Here is a 17,006-nt window from a genome sequence, read left to right as displayed (position 1 = left end):
TCTGTTCACTCTTATAGCTTCTTGTCTTCCATGGAACTCAGTCATGGCATTTTTTCGATCATCTAATGATATGTTATTTTATTTGTTAAATGTAGAGCATATCCTGCCTTTTCTTTCAGAGCTCAAGTTAGCATATTCCCCTCTAATTTTTTTTTCCTACAACAATAACCCTATAAAGGGTTGTGCTGAAAGTCACTGGCACAAACTGCCTAAGTGAGCTTCCATGGCTGATGGCATTTAATTTATTAGTACAAAATATGTTGTTGTTGTTAGTTGCGAAGTCGTGTCCGACCCATCACAACCCTATGGACAACGATCCTCCAGGCCTTTCTGTCCTCTACCATCTTCTGGAGTCCATTTAGGCTCACGCCTACTGGTTCAGTAACTCCATCCAGCCACCTCATTCTCTGTCGTCCCTTCTTCTCTTGCCCTCAACCTTTCCCAGCATTAGGCTCTTCTCCAGTGAGTCCTTCCTTCTCATTAGGTGGCCAAAGTATTTGAGCTTCAACTTCATGATCTGGCCTTCTAAAGAGCAGTCAGGGTTGATCTCCTCTAGAACTGACCAGTTTGATCGCCTTGCAGTCCAAGGCACTCGCAGGAGTCTTCTCCAGCACCATAGTTCAAAGACTTCAATTCTTTGGTGCTCAGCCTTTCTTATGGTCCAACTTTCACAGCCATTCATTGCAACTGGGAAGACCATAGCCTTGACTATACACACTTTTGTTGTCAGGGTGATGTCTGCTTTTTAGTGTGCCGTCTAGATTTGCCATGGCTTTCCTCCCCAGGAGCAAGCGTCTTTTAATTTCTTGGCTGCAGTCCCTGTCTGCTGTGATCTTGGAGCCCAGGAAAATAAAATCTGTCACTACCTCCATTTCTTCCTCGTCTATTTGCCAGAAATTGAGAGGGCCGGATGCCATGATCTTGATTTTCTTAGTGTTTAGTTTCAACCCAACTTTTGCACTCTCCTTCTTCACCCGCAACAAGAGGCTCTTTAGTTCCTCTTCACTTTCTGCCATTAGAGTGGTATCATCTGCATATCTTAGGTTGTTGATATTTCTCCCAGTAATTTTAATTCCAACTTTTGATTCATCTATCCCTGCCTTTCTCATGATGTGCTCTGCATATAGGTTAAACAGGCAGGCAGTATACAGCCTTTCCGGACTCGTTTCCCAATTTTGAACCAATCAGAAGTTCCGTGTCCAGTTCTCACTGTTGCTTTTTGACCCACATATAGGTTTCTCAAGAGACAAATAAGGTTGTCTGGTACTCCCATCTTTTTAAGAACTTGCCACAGTTTGTTGTGATCCACACAATCAAAGGCTTTAGCATAGTCAATGAAGCAGAAGTAGATGTTTTTCTGGAACTCTCTAGCTTTCTCCATGATCCAGCGTATGTTGGCAATTTGATCTCTAGTTCCTCTGCCTCTTCAAAATCCTGCCTGTACTTCTGGTAGTTCTCGATCCACATACTGCTGGAGTCTAGCTTGTAGGATTTTAAGCATAACTTTACTAGCATGTGAAATGAGTGCAATGGTGCGATAGTTTGAACATTCTTTGGCACTGCCTTTCTTTGGAATTGGAATGTAAACTGATCTTTTCCAATCCTGTGGCCACTGTTGAGTTTTCCAAATTTGCTGCAAATTGAGTGTAGCACTCTTACTGCATCGTCTTTTAAGATTTTGAATAGCTCAGCTGGATTACAGTCACCTTCATTAGCTTTGTTGTTGGTTGCTCAGCTTTCTTAAGGCCCACTTCACTTCACTTCACATTCTAGGATGACTGGCTCGAGGTCAGTGACCACCTCATCATGGTTATCTGGGATGTTAAGCTCGTTCCTGTATAGTTCCTCTGTGTAATTTTGCCATCTCTTCTTAATCTCTTCTGCCTCTGTTAGGTCCCTGCCATTTTGGTCCTTTATCATGCCCATTTTTCCATGAAACGTTCCCTTCATCTCTCCAATTTTTTTGAAGACATCTCTAGTCCTCCCTATACTATTGTTTTCTTCTATTTCTTTGCACTGTTCATTTAAGAAGGCATTCTTATCTCTTCTAGCTATTCTCTGGAATTCTGCATTCAGTTGGGCGTATCTTTCTTTTTCTCCCTTGCCTTTTGCTTCCGTCCTGTCCTCAGCTATTTGCAAAGCTTCCTCAGACAGCCATTTTGCTTTCTTGCATTTCTTTTTCTTTGGGATGGTTTTAGTTGCTACTTCTTGTACAGTGTTGTGAACCTCTGTTCATAGTGTCTTCAGGCACTCTGTTTATCAGATCTAATTCCTTAAATCTATTTGTCACCTCTACTGTATAGTCGTCAGGGATATGATTTAGTTCATTCCTGAGTGTCCTGGTGCTTTTCGCTACTTTCTTCAGTTTAAGCCTAAATTTTGAAATGAGAAGCTCATGGTCTGAGCCACAGTCAGCTCCTGGTCTTGTTTTTACTGACCGTATAGAGCTTCTCCATCTTTGGCTGCAGAGCACATAGTCAATCTGATTTCTGTGTTGACCGTCTGGTGATGTCCATGTGTAGAGCCGTCTCTTGGGTTGTTGGAAAAGAGTGTTTGCTCTGACCATCGTATTCTCTTGACAAAATTCTATCAGCCTGTGCCCTGCTTCATTTTGTACTCCAAGGCCAAACTTGCCTGTTATTCCGGTTATCTTTTGCCTTTCTAATTTAGCATTCCAATCCCCCATGATGATAAGGACATCATTTTTTGGTGTTAGTTCTATAAGGTGCTGTAGGGCTTCATAGAACCGATCAATTTCATCCTCTTCAGCACCGGTGGTTGGGGCATAGACTTGGACTACTGTGATATTGAATGGTTTGCCTTGGATTCAAACTGAGATCATTCTGTCATTTTGGGGATTGTATCCCAGTATTGCTTTTCCTACTCTTTTATTGACTATAAAGGCTACTCCATTTCTTCTGAGGGATTCTTGCCCACAGTAGTATACCTGATGGTCATCTGAATTAAATTCACCCATTCCTGTCCATTTTAGTTCGCTGATTCCTAAGATGTCGATGTTCAGTCTTTCCATCTCTTGTTTGACCACGTCCAGCTTGCCTTGATTCATGGATCTTACATTCCAGGTTCCCATGGAGAAAAAAATCTTTACAGCATCGGACTTTCCTTTCACCACCAGATACATCCACAGCTGAGCATCCTTTCGGCTTTGGCCCAGTCGCTTCATTCTTTCTGGCGCTACTAGTACTAGCCCTCTGCTCTTTCCCAGTAGCATATTAGACGCCTTCCGAGCTGAGGGGCTCATCTTCCAGCGTCATATCTTTTTTCCTTTTGTTACTGTCCATGGGGTTTTCATGGCAAAGATACTGGAGTGGGTTGCCATTTCCTTCTCCAGTGGATCACGTTTTGTTAGAACTCTCTGCTATGACCTTTCTGTCTTGGGTGGCCCTGCACGGCATAGCTCATAGCTTCATTGAATTACGCAAGCCCCATGAAGGGGAATAATCGAATTAGTGATTTCAATATATTTTGTACCTCTTTTCTGTCCCTTTTTTCCCTTCCTCAATGAAAAGTATTGTTTTTCTATCAGTATCATTCGCCTAGTTTGTTGTTGGAAGCTTGGGTATGTACAGTTAACCGTGCTCTGCAATCATCAGTAAGGAAAAACAACATTTTTATTGGCAAGCCATATCCATTATTTAAAATCACTTCCTTTCCCCTCTTGGCAGAGACTTATTTTGGGGTAATAAAAGTAAATGAATTTGACAGGGAGGCCACAGGCAGACTGAATAAGTGCAAAAATAGATAATTGGTAAAACTTTCTGGAAAAAAAGAAGAGCGCTATTTAGCTTGGCATATGCAAGCCAAAAGTCACAACTAGGCAGCATGGCAGCAGTGCAACTGCGATTTTAATTACACAATGATGGGAAGTTGCAAGAAATCAAGGAAAGATTATCCAGTAACAGATGAATGCCACCATGTGCTATAAGATCAATAGTTGGGGGCCAGTAACACAAAAGCAATTTAGAAATAAAGCTCATTGTTCTCAAACTGATTGATTGTTGCTGCTGAAAACAGAAGTGGGAATGTTGGATGTTAACTGGCATGTAACAAAGAGCTGGGTCATTTTGGTTGATTTGAACTCAAATCATTAAGGCCAATGCGGGGAGATTGCTGGCCTCTGGAACTAGATTTCATTTTAGGAGTTGTGGCATACTCTGTGCTGACAACATAAGTCCTTGATAGGATGCTCTCTAGGTAAAGTATATTTGTCCTACTAATGATCAGAAAAGCATTATACACTTTTCCTGCTTCATTCTGAAAGAGTTTGACGACAACATTATCTGGACATTCCCATACCCAGGGGCCAGTTCCAGGGATGAAGGGAGATTGTACGTATTGATTTGTGTTTTTAATTAATTTGTATGCTATCTTAGACACAAAGGGAACTCTAGGTACGTCTTATGTACTAGAATTAAAACATAAGAATAAAAACACTGGAAATTAATAGCAAATTGGGCAAGAACAAAGCAAACTGAACAAAAGACACAAATTCAATTTAATAGTAAGAAATAGATCAAAATCAATCCTGTTCCACAAAGTCTGCTGGAAAACGCAAGTTTTTAAAGATTTGAAAAAATCAGCGAGTTTTAGAGGCATGCTGTTCCATAGGGCAGATACAGCCACAGAGAAAAGATCTGTTTCGTTGGACTTGCAAGAGGGCATTGCTTTATAGATGAGATTTGGAGAAAGCCAACAACGCCCCCGATAGAAAGAATAAGAAAGGGGTAGTCTCATAAATATTTGGATCCTAAGCTACGAAGGACTTTAGAGGTGATAATATACTGTATTTATTTATTTATTAAATGTATATGCCACCCATCCCACCTAGAGTCTCAAAGGTGCTTTTTTTTCAGGAGGCAACTGGGCTTTCTTCTTTTTTTTCTCTTTAAAGATGTTTCGCGTCTCATCCAAGAAGCTTCTTCAGCTCTGACTGGAATGGAAGGATTTATATTCCTTGCAGAACAGCTGGTCATTTGCCTTCTTTTTACAGAGTCATCCAGGCCATTTAGAGGTTTTCTGTCTCCTCAGGGTCACCTGAGGAGTGCAAATGTGTGTGGAGCCTTCTTGGCTGCAAGATGTTTTCTGCCCTTCTTCCTGTAGTCCCTTGCCGATTTGCATTGAATGTGTTTTTTGTGGCTACTGCTAAAACACTGAACATGTCTTACGTAAGAAGGGCGGTATAGAAATCAAATTATTATTATTATTATTATTATTATTATTATTATTATTATTATTATTATTATTATTATTATTAAGTGTCTACGATATCTAATGCTGAGATAGCACATTTCTTAGCGTATAACACAAAACAAAGTTTAAATTTGCCTGAGGAATAGCAAAACTAGACATCTTAACTTTGCAGATTGTCTTATTATTGCCTTATCCATGTAACAGTAAAAAAAATATATCTTCCAATTTCCAATGATTACCCATCCATTCTGGAAGGTTGTTTTTATATCATGGCTTGACATTATAAAAACTGGCTTACATGACAATGCAACATAGAGTTATCTGACAGTAGGACTTACTTTTCAGGAAATATCCTTATTATGCTTTCAGCGCAGATGTATAAAAATAGTTTATTGGCTGTTGCATATAGCATATGAATGATTTGGGATAGATTAATTACTTATTTAGTTATGTAAATATTTGGATAGAGTGTGTAAGAATGTTTCAAACAATTGCCAGAAACAGATGTGTTTTCCAGGAAAAACAACCCTATGCAAATAAGTATGATACAAATTAGCATATTCACACCAGTATTCTTAATATATATATTTTTTAATTCCATTTATATCCCGCCCTTCTCCGAAGACTCAGGGCGCCTTACAAGCTTAGCAGTAGCCTTCATTCTATGTATATGCCTGCTTATTAGGGCTTTCACACACACCCCCAAGCGGCATTATTACAAAGTCAGCTTAATTGCCCCCAACTATCTGGGTCCTCATTTTACCTACCTCGGAAGGATGGAAGGCTGAGTCAACCTTGAGCCTGGTGGGATGCGAACCTGCACTAATTGCAGGCAGCTGGTGTTACTTAAGGAGGCATTAGCCCACTGCTCCACCAAGGCTCTACACAACTGTTTAGGCTCTATTATTTAATATTAAGAAAAAATAAATCTTAACGTATATTATGAGCTCTGAATGTTACAATTAAAGAAAATAAAATCATTGATGTCTGGAGAAAAAATATTTTTATTGGGATGTTGGAAATGTTGAGCAACAGGCAATATAATTGCAGTGCATTTGCAATGTACACTTCTTTTTAGAGCAATCACCTGAAAGATAAGTATCATACAACTTTGAATGCCAAACTTTACTGAAGTAGAAAATTTCATGGCCTACATATCTGGTTAGAAAAAGAATTAGCAATTCAAAAATGCATATAACTCAAAAACTGTGCTGTAAGTTCTAGTACAGTGGTCCCCAACTTTTCTGGCTTGGTGGACCAGTGTGGGGGGGAGGGGATGGTTCTGTGCAAGCAGCAGGCATGTGTGTCAGCGGTAGGCACATGTGCAAGCAGAGGCACATGTGCTCATGCACACGGTTCCATTTACATGAGTGGCAGGCACATACGCTCACCCCTCATGCAAATCGAGCTTTGCATGCAAACGCAAGTGCCTGCCACTCGTGCAAATGGAGTTGCACATGCACTCGCCCGCTGCTTGCATGGCCCAGTTCCAAATGGGCCACAGCCCGGTAGTGGCCCTTGGCCCAAGGGTTGGGGACCACTGTTCTAACATCTACTTGGAGATAAAATATTAACATATTTTTAAAAAGTTGTTGCTAAATAGTTGTGAGGTTATTACATTGTAAGGAGTCAGCAGTGTGATTTGTATGTTTCATATATTTTATTATTTATTTGTTTTGTATATAGTTTTGCTTTTGGAATTTTAGCATAATGTATGTATATGTGGATAAATATTCCTTTTAGTTATGTACATAATTAATGGGGGAAAGAAAGAGCTGAAAGTTTCTTTTTTCACCCAACTTGCTTCAATATTATTTTTTGTGCTAGAATACTCCTATTAGCAGTGATTATAATTAAAGAAGTAGCTCTTATTTCTTTAGCAGAGTCATTCAGTAAATAAATGTTATTGCCTGTTTTTAAGAACATTTTCTCAAGATTGATCAAATCAAGTTAAGCTTTCTCATTATTGGAGTAACCATGGAAGAACGTGTTTACAGGTGAAATAGTAGCATTTTCTTTGCCAAGTTTTTAAATTTGTACATGTTTTGTTTCTAATTTTATTCTGCATTTTTAAATTTTCATATTGCTAGGAAATCTAGCCTTTATCCAAGCAGCATGAATTTCTTTAATAATATTACATAGTCATATCTGCCTTCTTGTGTTAAAAAAGTAATGCCAGAATTAGAATTCAAAACTAATATTTGACTTCCTAAATTTTAGGATCAGAGTTGTTTCGTGAAGTAATGTGATAGTGGACCCATAGTATATGTTTGTCTTTTTATTATTGCAGAAAGCATTGACAGGACTAGATGATCTGTGGCAAGTGAAGGCCCTTGAGATGCGTGTAAACACCAGAGAGAATAGTCTGGGAAATTTTGGTGAGAGAAAATTTTATTCTGTCTCAGATTATTCAACCCTTTCATTCAATGAGCCTAAAACATATATCTCAATATTAAAAGCATTAGAGCTCCCCAAATGGAGCAATTTATTTTAATGTTGTTCAAATTGTACTGCATTCAAAGCAAGTTTTTTTTTAAAAAGCATTCCCTTAAAAATAACATTGGGAAACTCATCCATCATTTTCTCTCAGCCCAACTTACCTCACAGGTTGGCGATTGTGGGGAAAATAGGAGTAGGAAGCATATTAGGTGTGCTTGTCACCTTGAGTTAATATAAAAATAATAAAATAAAAATAATAAAGGTGGCTTATAAATAAATAAAACTAACATGTGAGAACCATAAATGAACAAATAGTTGTATTTAATATTGCCTTTGGAAAATTCACTAAATTGATTTTATGTCTGAAGTTGCTGTCTTATCTGGGTAAAAAAACCCATAATGATAGAAAGTGATCATTTCTAGAAATAGGGGAAAATATTTGAAATTTGTCTTATAAATTCTTTTACTGACCCAATGGAACATTTTCCCCTACTATTGATTATGTCCTAGAAAAGGCTCATATAATCCTTTCATAAGTGTAATTGCAATGACAATAATAAAAAAAAATACTTGTAGAAAAGCATGATCCACTGCAGTTGTGTAAAAAAACATTCTCCCTTCAGATTTTCTGAGTTGTTACATTTTTGTAAGAATGTTTCAGAGTTGTATTTTAAAGACCTTTTTAAATTAAATTGTATAACAAAAATGATACAATATAGAACTTTTAGTTACCACTTGGTTTATTTTTTGTTATTTTTTAAAAAATTATTTTATGTCTTTTATTTTATGCAATATCGTAACAATCACTCTCTACACAAACTTGCTAGTCCAGAATTTCCTTGGATATTCATTGTTGCATTTGCTATTTCCACTTTTTGGATTTCTTGTGAGAGATCATTTTACTTAGCCCAGCATATGTGAACTCATAGTTGCCCTCAAGATCTGTACCTATTCTAATCTTTCTGAATGTTAATATTCACAAATGAAATACAAATAGCAGCATATATTTTAATGAACCAGTTTTTGAGCCATTCATATATTTTTGCAAAACTAGCTGATTCACAATCAATCTGGTCAACCACCTGGTGTACCTCTGCAGATCATCTGTGTTCTGTGCACTACAGATTGAGAGTTCCTGTTTTAAGATAAACTGATTGTAATGATGTTTTTATTTTAATTGTAAATTGTTTGATTTGTTATATGTGATCCATAGTTTACTATATATTGAAACAGTAAAAGTAAAATATTTAAAAATGGATCAAAAGCACATTAAACATCTTTACCTAGTTCTTTTCAGTTGCAAAGGTAATTTGAGGAGTTGCTAAGGATGCCTTAATCTGCAAAACGGTTGCTTATTTGATATTAAAAGTCCACTGAGCCACAAGTGTAGGACAAATAGGACTTATCAGGCAGGTTGCACAGGTAAATTTCTTCATGTCTGAGGGGGAATTTGAAATGCTCTCTGTCCATATAGGTTTGTCAGTGAGTGGACTGAAGTCGGTCTGTCCTTTTACATACTAAATTGCTAGGGGTGTATCCTGAAAAGCTTGCTGATTCGTTGATTGTGTATACTTGAATGACTGCTTCTTACAGAGGAAACAAAGACTTTATCAGCAATCCTATCGTTTATATAAACTAGCTGGTATCAAGAAAGCAAGCAGATATTGAAAATATACTGGAACTTCTTGGCAAAGAAAGTCCTCTACAAAATTCTCTATAAAATAAGCCAGAAGTGAGCATTAACATTAGATATACATCATCTGTCAGATTATTGATTTAGCTAGTTGTTCCTGTCCATACTTGTATGCAGATTATAAGATTTTTGACAGATAGAAAGCAACGGGTGAAGCTAGAGAAAATCACATCAAACACCGGAACAATTAGCACAGGTGCCACTCAGGATTGTGTATGCATTCTCCATCACTCTTTTCTCTCTATACCAATGACTGCATCTATAAGGATCCACCTGTTAAAGTATTAAAGTTTGCAGATGATACAACAGTCATTGATTTCATTCAAGATGGTGATGAATGTGCATATAGATGCCTTGTGGGGCAGCCGGAACATTCTGAAGCTGAACATGCTGTTAATACACATTCTACCGAGGAAGAACTGTATTGAGTATGTTGTTTGTACTTCTGTAACTGTCTGGTTTGGTACAGCAACCAAACAGGACAGGTACAGACTTCAACAGATCATTAGGACTGCAGGAAAAAAAAACAATTGCAACTAGCCTGCCTTCCATTGAGGAACTGTATATTGCACGGGTCAGAAGGAAGGCAGAGAAAATGTCTACAGATCTCTCACTCATTTCGTGGACATAAACTGTTTCAACTCCTCCCCTCAGGACACCACTACAGGGCATTGCATGCCAAAACAACTAGACACAGAGACAGGTTTTTTCTCCCATGCCATCACTCTACTGAACACTTAATTCCCACAGTGCTGTCTTATGTATAAATATATTTACCCATGTAGTATGGCTGTATTATCCTTCTCATCTTTTCTTCTACCTTCTCTTATTGGTATCATCGTTATGATTATTATTCTGTTGTTTTGCATGTGTACTGAGAGCTTCTGCACCAGAGACAAATTCCTTGGCCAAATAAAGTATTCTATTCTGTAAGGGCCATTATACTGGCAGTATAAAAAATAGCTAATGAACAAGTTTATTCTGGTAGGGATGTACAAATTATGCATCATGTTTCCTTTCTTATCTGAAGATTATGTATCCCATATCGAGGTATGTTTTTAGAGGGAAAAAACAGAAAGATATGAGTAGCAAGTGGCATATAGGAGGATGCAATGTTTTTGAGAGAATATAAAGTAAGGCAATAAGAACACCACAGAGATGACCCTGAGAAAGGGGGAAGCTGACTGTGTGGGTTAGGAGAGCTAAATTAGAAGGGTGAAGAAATTTCTGCAAAATCTATATTTTTAATTAAATGTTTATGGTCAGTTACTACTCCTTTTCTGAAAATTCTGGAACATTCTAAAATGTTTAAAGATTCAGATACTTTAAGCCAACGAATTAATTTTGTTGTGTACGTCACACTTTCTAGCAAAAAGTAATTTTACATTGGAGAAGGTTACTTTGATCATGGGGGAGGGCATCTCAAATCCCAGAGAAAGGATTTACTTTTTTAAAAAAAAGTTAACGTTTTTCAACAATTACAATGCAGCATTAATATAATATAATTCCCACTTGCCACTTTTAGTGGATTTAGCATGGAATTACTATTAAAAGGAGGGTTATTAAACAATTTCAATGTTTAGAGAATAAAGTACTAATAAAACTACTACCGTATATACTTGAGTATAAGCCGAATTTTTCAGCCCACTTTTTGGGCTGAAAAATTCCACTTCGGCTTATACTCCAGTTAACAAAAAAACTTACCGAGGACTTGTGCGCGGCCGAGGCTTTGGAGCTTCCGGGATCGCGCGCACCTCTCCCAAGCCACCGCCGTCCGGAGACCTGCCGAAGTTTGGGGAGGTTTGGGGAGGTGCGCGCACACCTCCCCAAACGAAGCCGGGTCTCCGTTCCTCTGCGCCCTGCCTGCCTGCTTCTTTCCACAGCGGAAAGAAGCAGGCAGGCAGGGGGCGGAGGAACGGAGACCCGGCGACGTTTGGGGAGGTTTGGGGAGGCGCCCAAACCTCCCCAAATGTCGCCGGGTCTCCGTTCCTCCGAGCCCTGCCTGCCTGCTTCTTTCCGCTGTGGAAAGAAGCAGGCAGGCAGGGCGCAGAGGAACGGAGACCCGGCGACGTTTGGGGAGGTTTGGGGAGGCGCCCAAACCTCCCCAAACGTCGCCGGGTCTCCGTTCCTCCGAGCCCTGCCTGCCTGCTTCTTTCCGCTGTGGAAAGAAGCAGGCAGGCAGGGCGCAGAGGAACGGAGACCCGGCGACGTTTGGGGATATTTGGGGAGGCGCCCAAACCTCCCCAAACGTCGCCGGGTCTCCGTTCCTCCGCCCCCTGCCTGCCTGCTTCTTTCCGCTGTGGAAAGAAGCAGGCAGGCAGGGCGCAGAGGAACGGAGACCCGGCGACGTTTGGGGATAATTGGGGAGGCGCCCAAACCTCCCCAAACGTCGCCGGGTCTCCGTTCCTCCGCCCCCTGCCTGCCTGCTTCTTTCCGCTGTGGAAAGAAGCAGGCAGGCAGGGCGCAGAGGAACGGAGACCCGGCGACGTTTGGGGATATTTGGGGAGGCGCCCAAACCTCCCCAAACGTCGCCGGGTCTCCGTTCCTCCGAGCCCTGCCTGCCTGCTTCTTTCCGCTGTGGAAAGAAGCAGGCAGGCAGGGCGCAGAGGAACGGAGACCCGGCGACGTTTGGGGAGGTTTGGGGAGGCGCCCAAACCTCCCCAAACATCGCCGGGTCTCCGTTCCTCCGAGCCCTGCCTGCCTGCTTCTTTCCGCTGTGGAAAGAAGCAGGCAGGCAGGGCGCAGAGGAACGGAGACCCGGCGACGTTTGGGGAGGTTTGGGGAGGCGCCCAAACCTCCCCAAACTTCGGCAGGTCTCCGGACGGCGGCGGCTTGGGAGAGGTGCGCGCGATCCTGGAAGCACCGAAGCACGTCCTCGGTAAGCTCCGGGCGGTCACTTGCTTCGCGTCTCCTGAGGGAAGGGGGGGCGACTGGAGCAGGCGTGTTTCCTCGCCTGCTGGGCACCGCGATTTGCCCGGGGAACGTGCGGGCCCCGAATAGCAGCGTGGAGCGAGGAAGCGGACAGCCAGGGCTTCCCGGAGAGCCAAGGCCACACAGGGTATTCCTGTGTATTCAGGCTTGCAAAATGGCGGATCGAGCCTCTGCTGGCGGCAGAGGCTTGCAGAACGGCGGATCGGCTTATACTCGAGTCAACAACTTTTTCCAGTTTTTGGGGGTGAAATTGGGGGTCTCGGCTTATACTCGAGTCGGCTTATACTCAAGTATATACGGTACTTATTATAAGCAATAACCCTCAAATATCTGTTCTCAACATGGGACTAAATGGATGTGCTGAGATGATTCCAAGCCAGCATGGCGGTTAGCCAAGTTGCATGCTTTAAGAACTATTATGTCCACCTACCTTCTCTTTATACAAAATACCACAACAGCAGTTATATCTACAGGTAATCTTCACTTAATGTCTGGCCACTTCACAACCATTCAAAGTTCCAACAGAGTTTAAAAAAAAAAGTACTTATGACCTGTCTTCAAAGTTATGACTGCCACCAACACCTCCCATAGTCCAGTGTTTTTCAACCACTGTTCCGCGGCACACTAGTGTGCCGCGAGATGTTGCCTGGTGTGCCGTGGGAAAAATTGAAAAGTAATTATAAAATACTTTCTTTGTGTTTATTTGATTCCTATTCAAGAGAATTACTTTATATATAGTCAATGGTAGGCACAGAGTTAAATTTTTTAACATTTTCTAATGGTGGAGTGCCTCGTGATTTTTTTCATGAAACAAGTGTGCCTTTGCCCAAAAAAGGTTGAAAAACACTGCCATAGTCACATGTTCCATTTTGGGCAGTTGGCAACTGACTCACATTTATGACCAGTTGCAGTGTCCTCAGTCATATAAATACAATTTGTGATTTTTGTGCCATTTTCCAGCAGAAAACAGCAAAAGGACACCCAGTTGATATGTTGGATTTGTGTAAAAACCACATGGTTCACTTAATCACCATGAGAATTGTTGAACAACCATGGTGACTTGCTTTACAACCATCCTAAAAAGAGTTGAAAAACAAGTTCAGTAACGGCAAAATGTTATATTTTATGTCAGTTACTAGTGGCCTAAAATTTAGTCGGTCATAGAATGCATCATTTCTAGGCAACTTTGGTAAAAAAAAAATGTTGTTGTGAAAATATTAGACATCAGAAATCAGTCAAATGTCATGGTGAACAAATGTACAAACTGTAAAATTAAAATAATGGAAATTAGATGTTTGAGAGGATTACGACGTATATATTTGCTTATATTTGGGTTTTTTTCCCTGATCTTACAGGTTCTTACCTCCCTAATCTGAAACAACTAAAACTAAATGGAAGTGTACTTACATCTGTGAGGTAAGAAATAATAACTCAGAAAGTTAAGTCAGAAGCAGTGGCGTAGCGTGGGGGGTGCAGGGGGTGCCGGCCACACCGGGCACAACATCTGGGGGGGCGCGCTTGCACTCGCAGCTCTCTGCCCCTGCCTGGCTCACTCACTCTCTCTCACTGCAGTGCTGGCTGTGCGAATCCGATCTGAGCCGCCGGGTCGCCGCCCACTGTGGAGGGGGGGTGCCAGGCATGCGGTGCGGTGCGGAGAGAGAGCAAGGGACTATCTGGGGGAGGGACAGTGCTAAAATCCACGGGTTAGGGGGTGCAAATTACTTGCCTTGCCCCGGGTGCTGACAACCCACGCTACGCCACTGGCCAGAAGTAATATTCAAGTCTCCTATTACTTATTTTCTTTCTACTTCAGAGAGAGATTGACTACACACTTTATCTTTTGTACATGAGAAAAACTTGATTAAGTCTGTTTTTAACTGTAGTGATTTAAATCTTAAATCTTAAACTATGCAAATGTATTACGAGGGAAATTCAGAAATAAACGTCTCTTTAGTTATCAATGACAGACACTCGCAGATACAGAACTTTTATTATACACATTAGAAAACTACAACGATATGTTGCTTTTAGACATAATCAAATTGGGGCACTTTGGCTTCTTCACATTTGGTGGGATTTTTTATGGCGCCACTTCTGATGTGGGTGTTAGTTCACAATAATACTCGCCCGCACTCCATTAGACACACCCAAGAACTTTTGAGGCAGTTCCGCTGGGGTGTTTTTGATCACCCCCCACCATAGCCCAGATTTAGCACCGTTCTAGACATCAGAGGCCCAGGCCTGCATCACATAATAGAACTGGTTGTTCAGGTATTTGAATCCCACCACTGACCTGGTTATATGCAGCCTAGAAAAGTATACATTATTATACATAATTATTGGACATTAGTAATCAATTTATTCCTTCTATAGATTTAAAAGATATTAAGAGTCCTTTGTTTTATTTTTTTCCTGCAAATAATCTTGCAGTGTCTTAAAACTTATGTATAACTCTGGTGAGGTAGAATCCAGCCAGTTCATTATTCCTACCATGGGGAAGATTATATTTCTATACCCAGATGGAGGAAGAATCCATTATAGTCAGAATAAACTGTACAGTTTGTAAAGTAATATTCTTAATTTTTCTTTCACTTGCAACATTTGTTTTCCTTCAGAATTTGTAATTTTTATCCAATACTGCATAGGCAGAAAGCAGCGTAATCTGAAGAAATGGAATAATGGGATGAGATTGAGATTGAGGGGGAAGAGATTAAGGGCTCATCCACATTTGACCCATGCCCAAATAGGCTCAACACTTTGATCTGACATTTTCTCTGTTTAGGAGTTGACCCAATTTATTTCTGATGTAGCTGATATTTAATAAGAAATGCACCACATGTTTCTAATTAGAAGTGCTCCGGCTTTGTGAAACTTGCAAGGACATTATTTCCATTCATTCCTCAGACTGTCTTTGGGATTTCTTTCCCTACAGGGGTTAAGCTTTAGGTAACATTTTCTTTTTGTTTTAATAAACTGAGCAGGCTCCTTGCTGACTTTGCAGAACTCTATCCCATTGTGAATGCTCAGGTGTTTTAAACTCCAAACATACAGAACATGGATTTAGGAGCAAAATATTGGTTGAAGGTTTTTTTATCCACCCTCCTGTTGGTCATCTAAAGGATGCACTCTCCTTGCCTCGTGTGGGTGGCACTCTCTGCTTTAAGACATTAGTGATGGGATAACCATAGATGACCCTGAAATTTGGATGAAGAGATACCAGGGTTGCTTATAAATTGGAATTGCTCGTTTTCTAGAACAATAGAAATAAAATTCAAAATGCTTTTGATAGGTTAGAGAAATGGATTCCAAATAGAATGAAATTTAGCAGAGGCAAAGAGTTCTTCATTTAGAAATCAGATGGCAAATGCATAGAAATAGAATTTAAGAACATCAGCTTTGTAATAGTACTTGTGAAAAATATCTTGGAATAGTAGTTGATTTCAAAATGAGTGTGAATCAGCAATATTATGTGCTGCAAAAGTGCAGTATATATATTTAGACTATATTAACAGAAGTTTACCTTCTAAACCAAAGGAAGTTAGGTCCTGAATTGGATACTGGGTCCAGTTCTGGATATCACATTTTAAGAAAGATTCAGGCAAACTAGCATAGGTTTTGAGAATGATAATGAAGATGACTGGGGATATTACATACTGTACTACAAAGAGGGACTGGGGAAATTAGGAATATATAACTCTGAGTATAAGGATGGATATGATAGTGTTCCCCTTCAAATAAAATACGTTATACAGAGAGAGGTCTGAACCTGTTCTGTTTTTCCAGAGTTCAGCAATTGCTAAATGTTGGAATTCCAAATAAATGTTAGAAAAAGTTTTATGTTTCATAAAACACAACTGTTTTAGTTATGAATTCACTAAAAGAGACCATTTTTGATACTATAGTAAACAAAATCCATGTAATATTTACTACATGCATATGTAGCAAAATGATATATTGTCATTGCAACCAATTTCCTGAAGTAATCAACTTTTATCTTCCAGATTTAGTACTCTGTGAATAGACATAAAAGTAAAGTCTGCCTCAAGTTGGGCTGATGGCTAAAGGTGTACAGTATGTCTGTGTTATTTTCTTGGCAACAATATAGAAATGGTTTTATTGTGCCTTCTTCTGAAATGTCTTTTGCTTCCCTGGGTAGACTACTACTCTGTAAACTAGTTTACAAATATTTTCAAGCTACAAAAATAACCTCACAGGAAAGCATACTCCTTAACTGTCTCTGTCAATACACAGCTCCAGTTCAGATTTTTTTAAAAAAAAAGCATTCCAAGTTTTTTCCCGGCTGATAAAAATTGAAATGAATTTTCCATTTCTTTCTCTGATGTTAAACAGTATGTTTTCATTAACTTCTAAAGATGAAGCTATTCCTTTGATAGATAACGGTGAATCCTGGTATTTGTTCTCTTAAGGGACCTTGGAACAGCCTTACCTCGTCTTCAAGTCCTATGGATGGCTCGTTGTGGGCTCCCAGATTTAGATGGGATCTCTTCCTGCTGCTCTTTGAAGGTCGGAGAGTCAAAGACTTAATACATTGTTTTGCCTGACTTGTTTACATAGCGCACAGCCCTTACTGCTTTGAAGGAAATGAGATATCAAATCCATGTTAATATACGGTAGTCCTGAGTTCCATTCCCAAGGTCCATCCTTAAATTGAATTTGTGTGCTAAGCAGGAACACAATTATTGGATAAAGCTGCATAAGTAGTATTGTGTAA

General features: G+C 40.1%; 1 protein-coding gene across 1 annotated transcript in view; it reads left to right on the top strand.

Annotated features, from left to right (window-relative positions):
• The window catches only part of LRRC56 (leucine rich repeat containing 56), a 39,313-nt gene that overhangs the window by 3,035 nt on the left and 19,272 nt on the right, over positions 1 to 17,006 (top strand). Inside the window, exons 2-4 of the mRNA XM_083373947.1 lie at positions 7,502 to 7,589; positions 13,630 to 13,690; positions 16,702 to 16,798. Coding sequence (XP_083230073.1) covers positions 7,502 to 7,589; positions 13,630 to 13,690; positions 16,702 to 16,798 — 246 coding nt within the window. The remainder of the gene's footprint in view (positions 1 to 7,501; positions 7,590 to 13,629; positions 13,691 to 16,701; positions 16,799 to 17,006) is intronic.

The sequence above is a fragment of the Vipera ursinii genome, assembly GCF_947247035.1.
Source record: "Vipera ursinii genome assembly, chromosome: 1".
Classification (NCBI taxonomy): domain Eukaryota; kingdom Metazoa; phylum Chordata; class Lepidosauria; order Squamata; family Viperidae; genus Vipera; species Vipera ursinii.
This window is presented reverse-complemented; position numbering and strand designations above follow the sequence as displayed.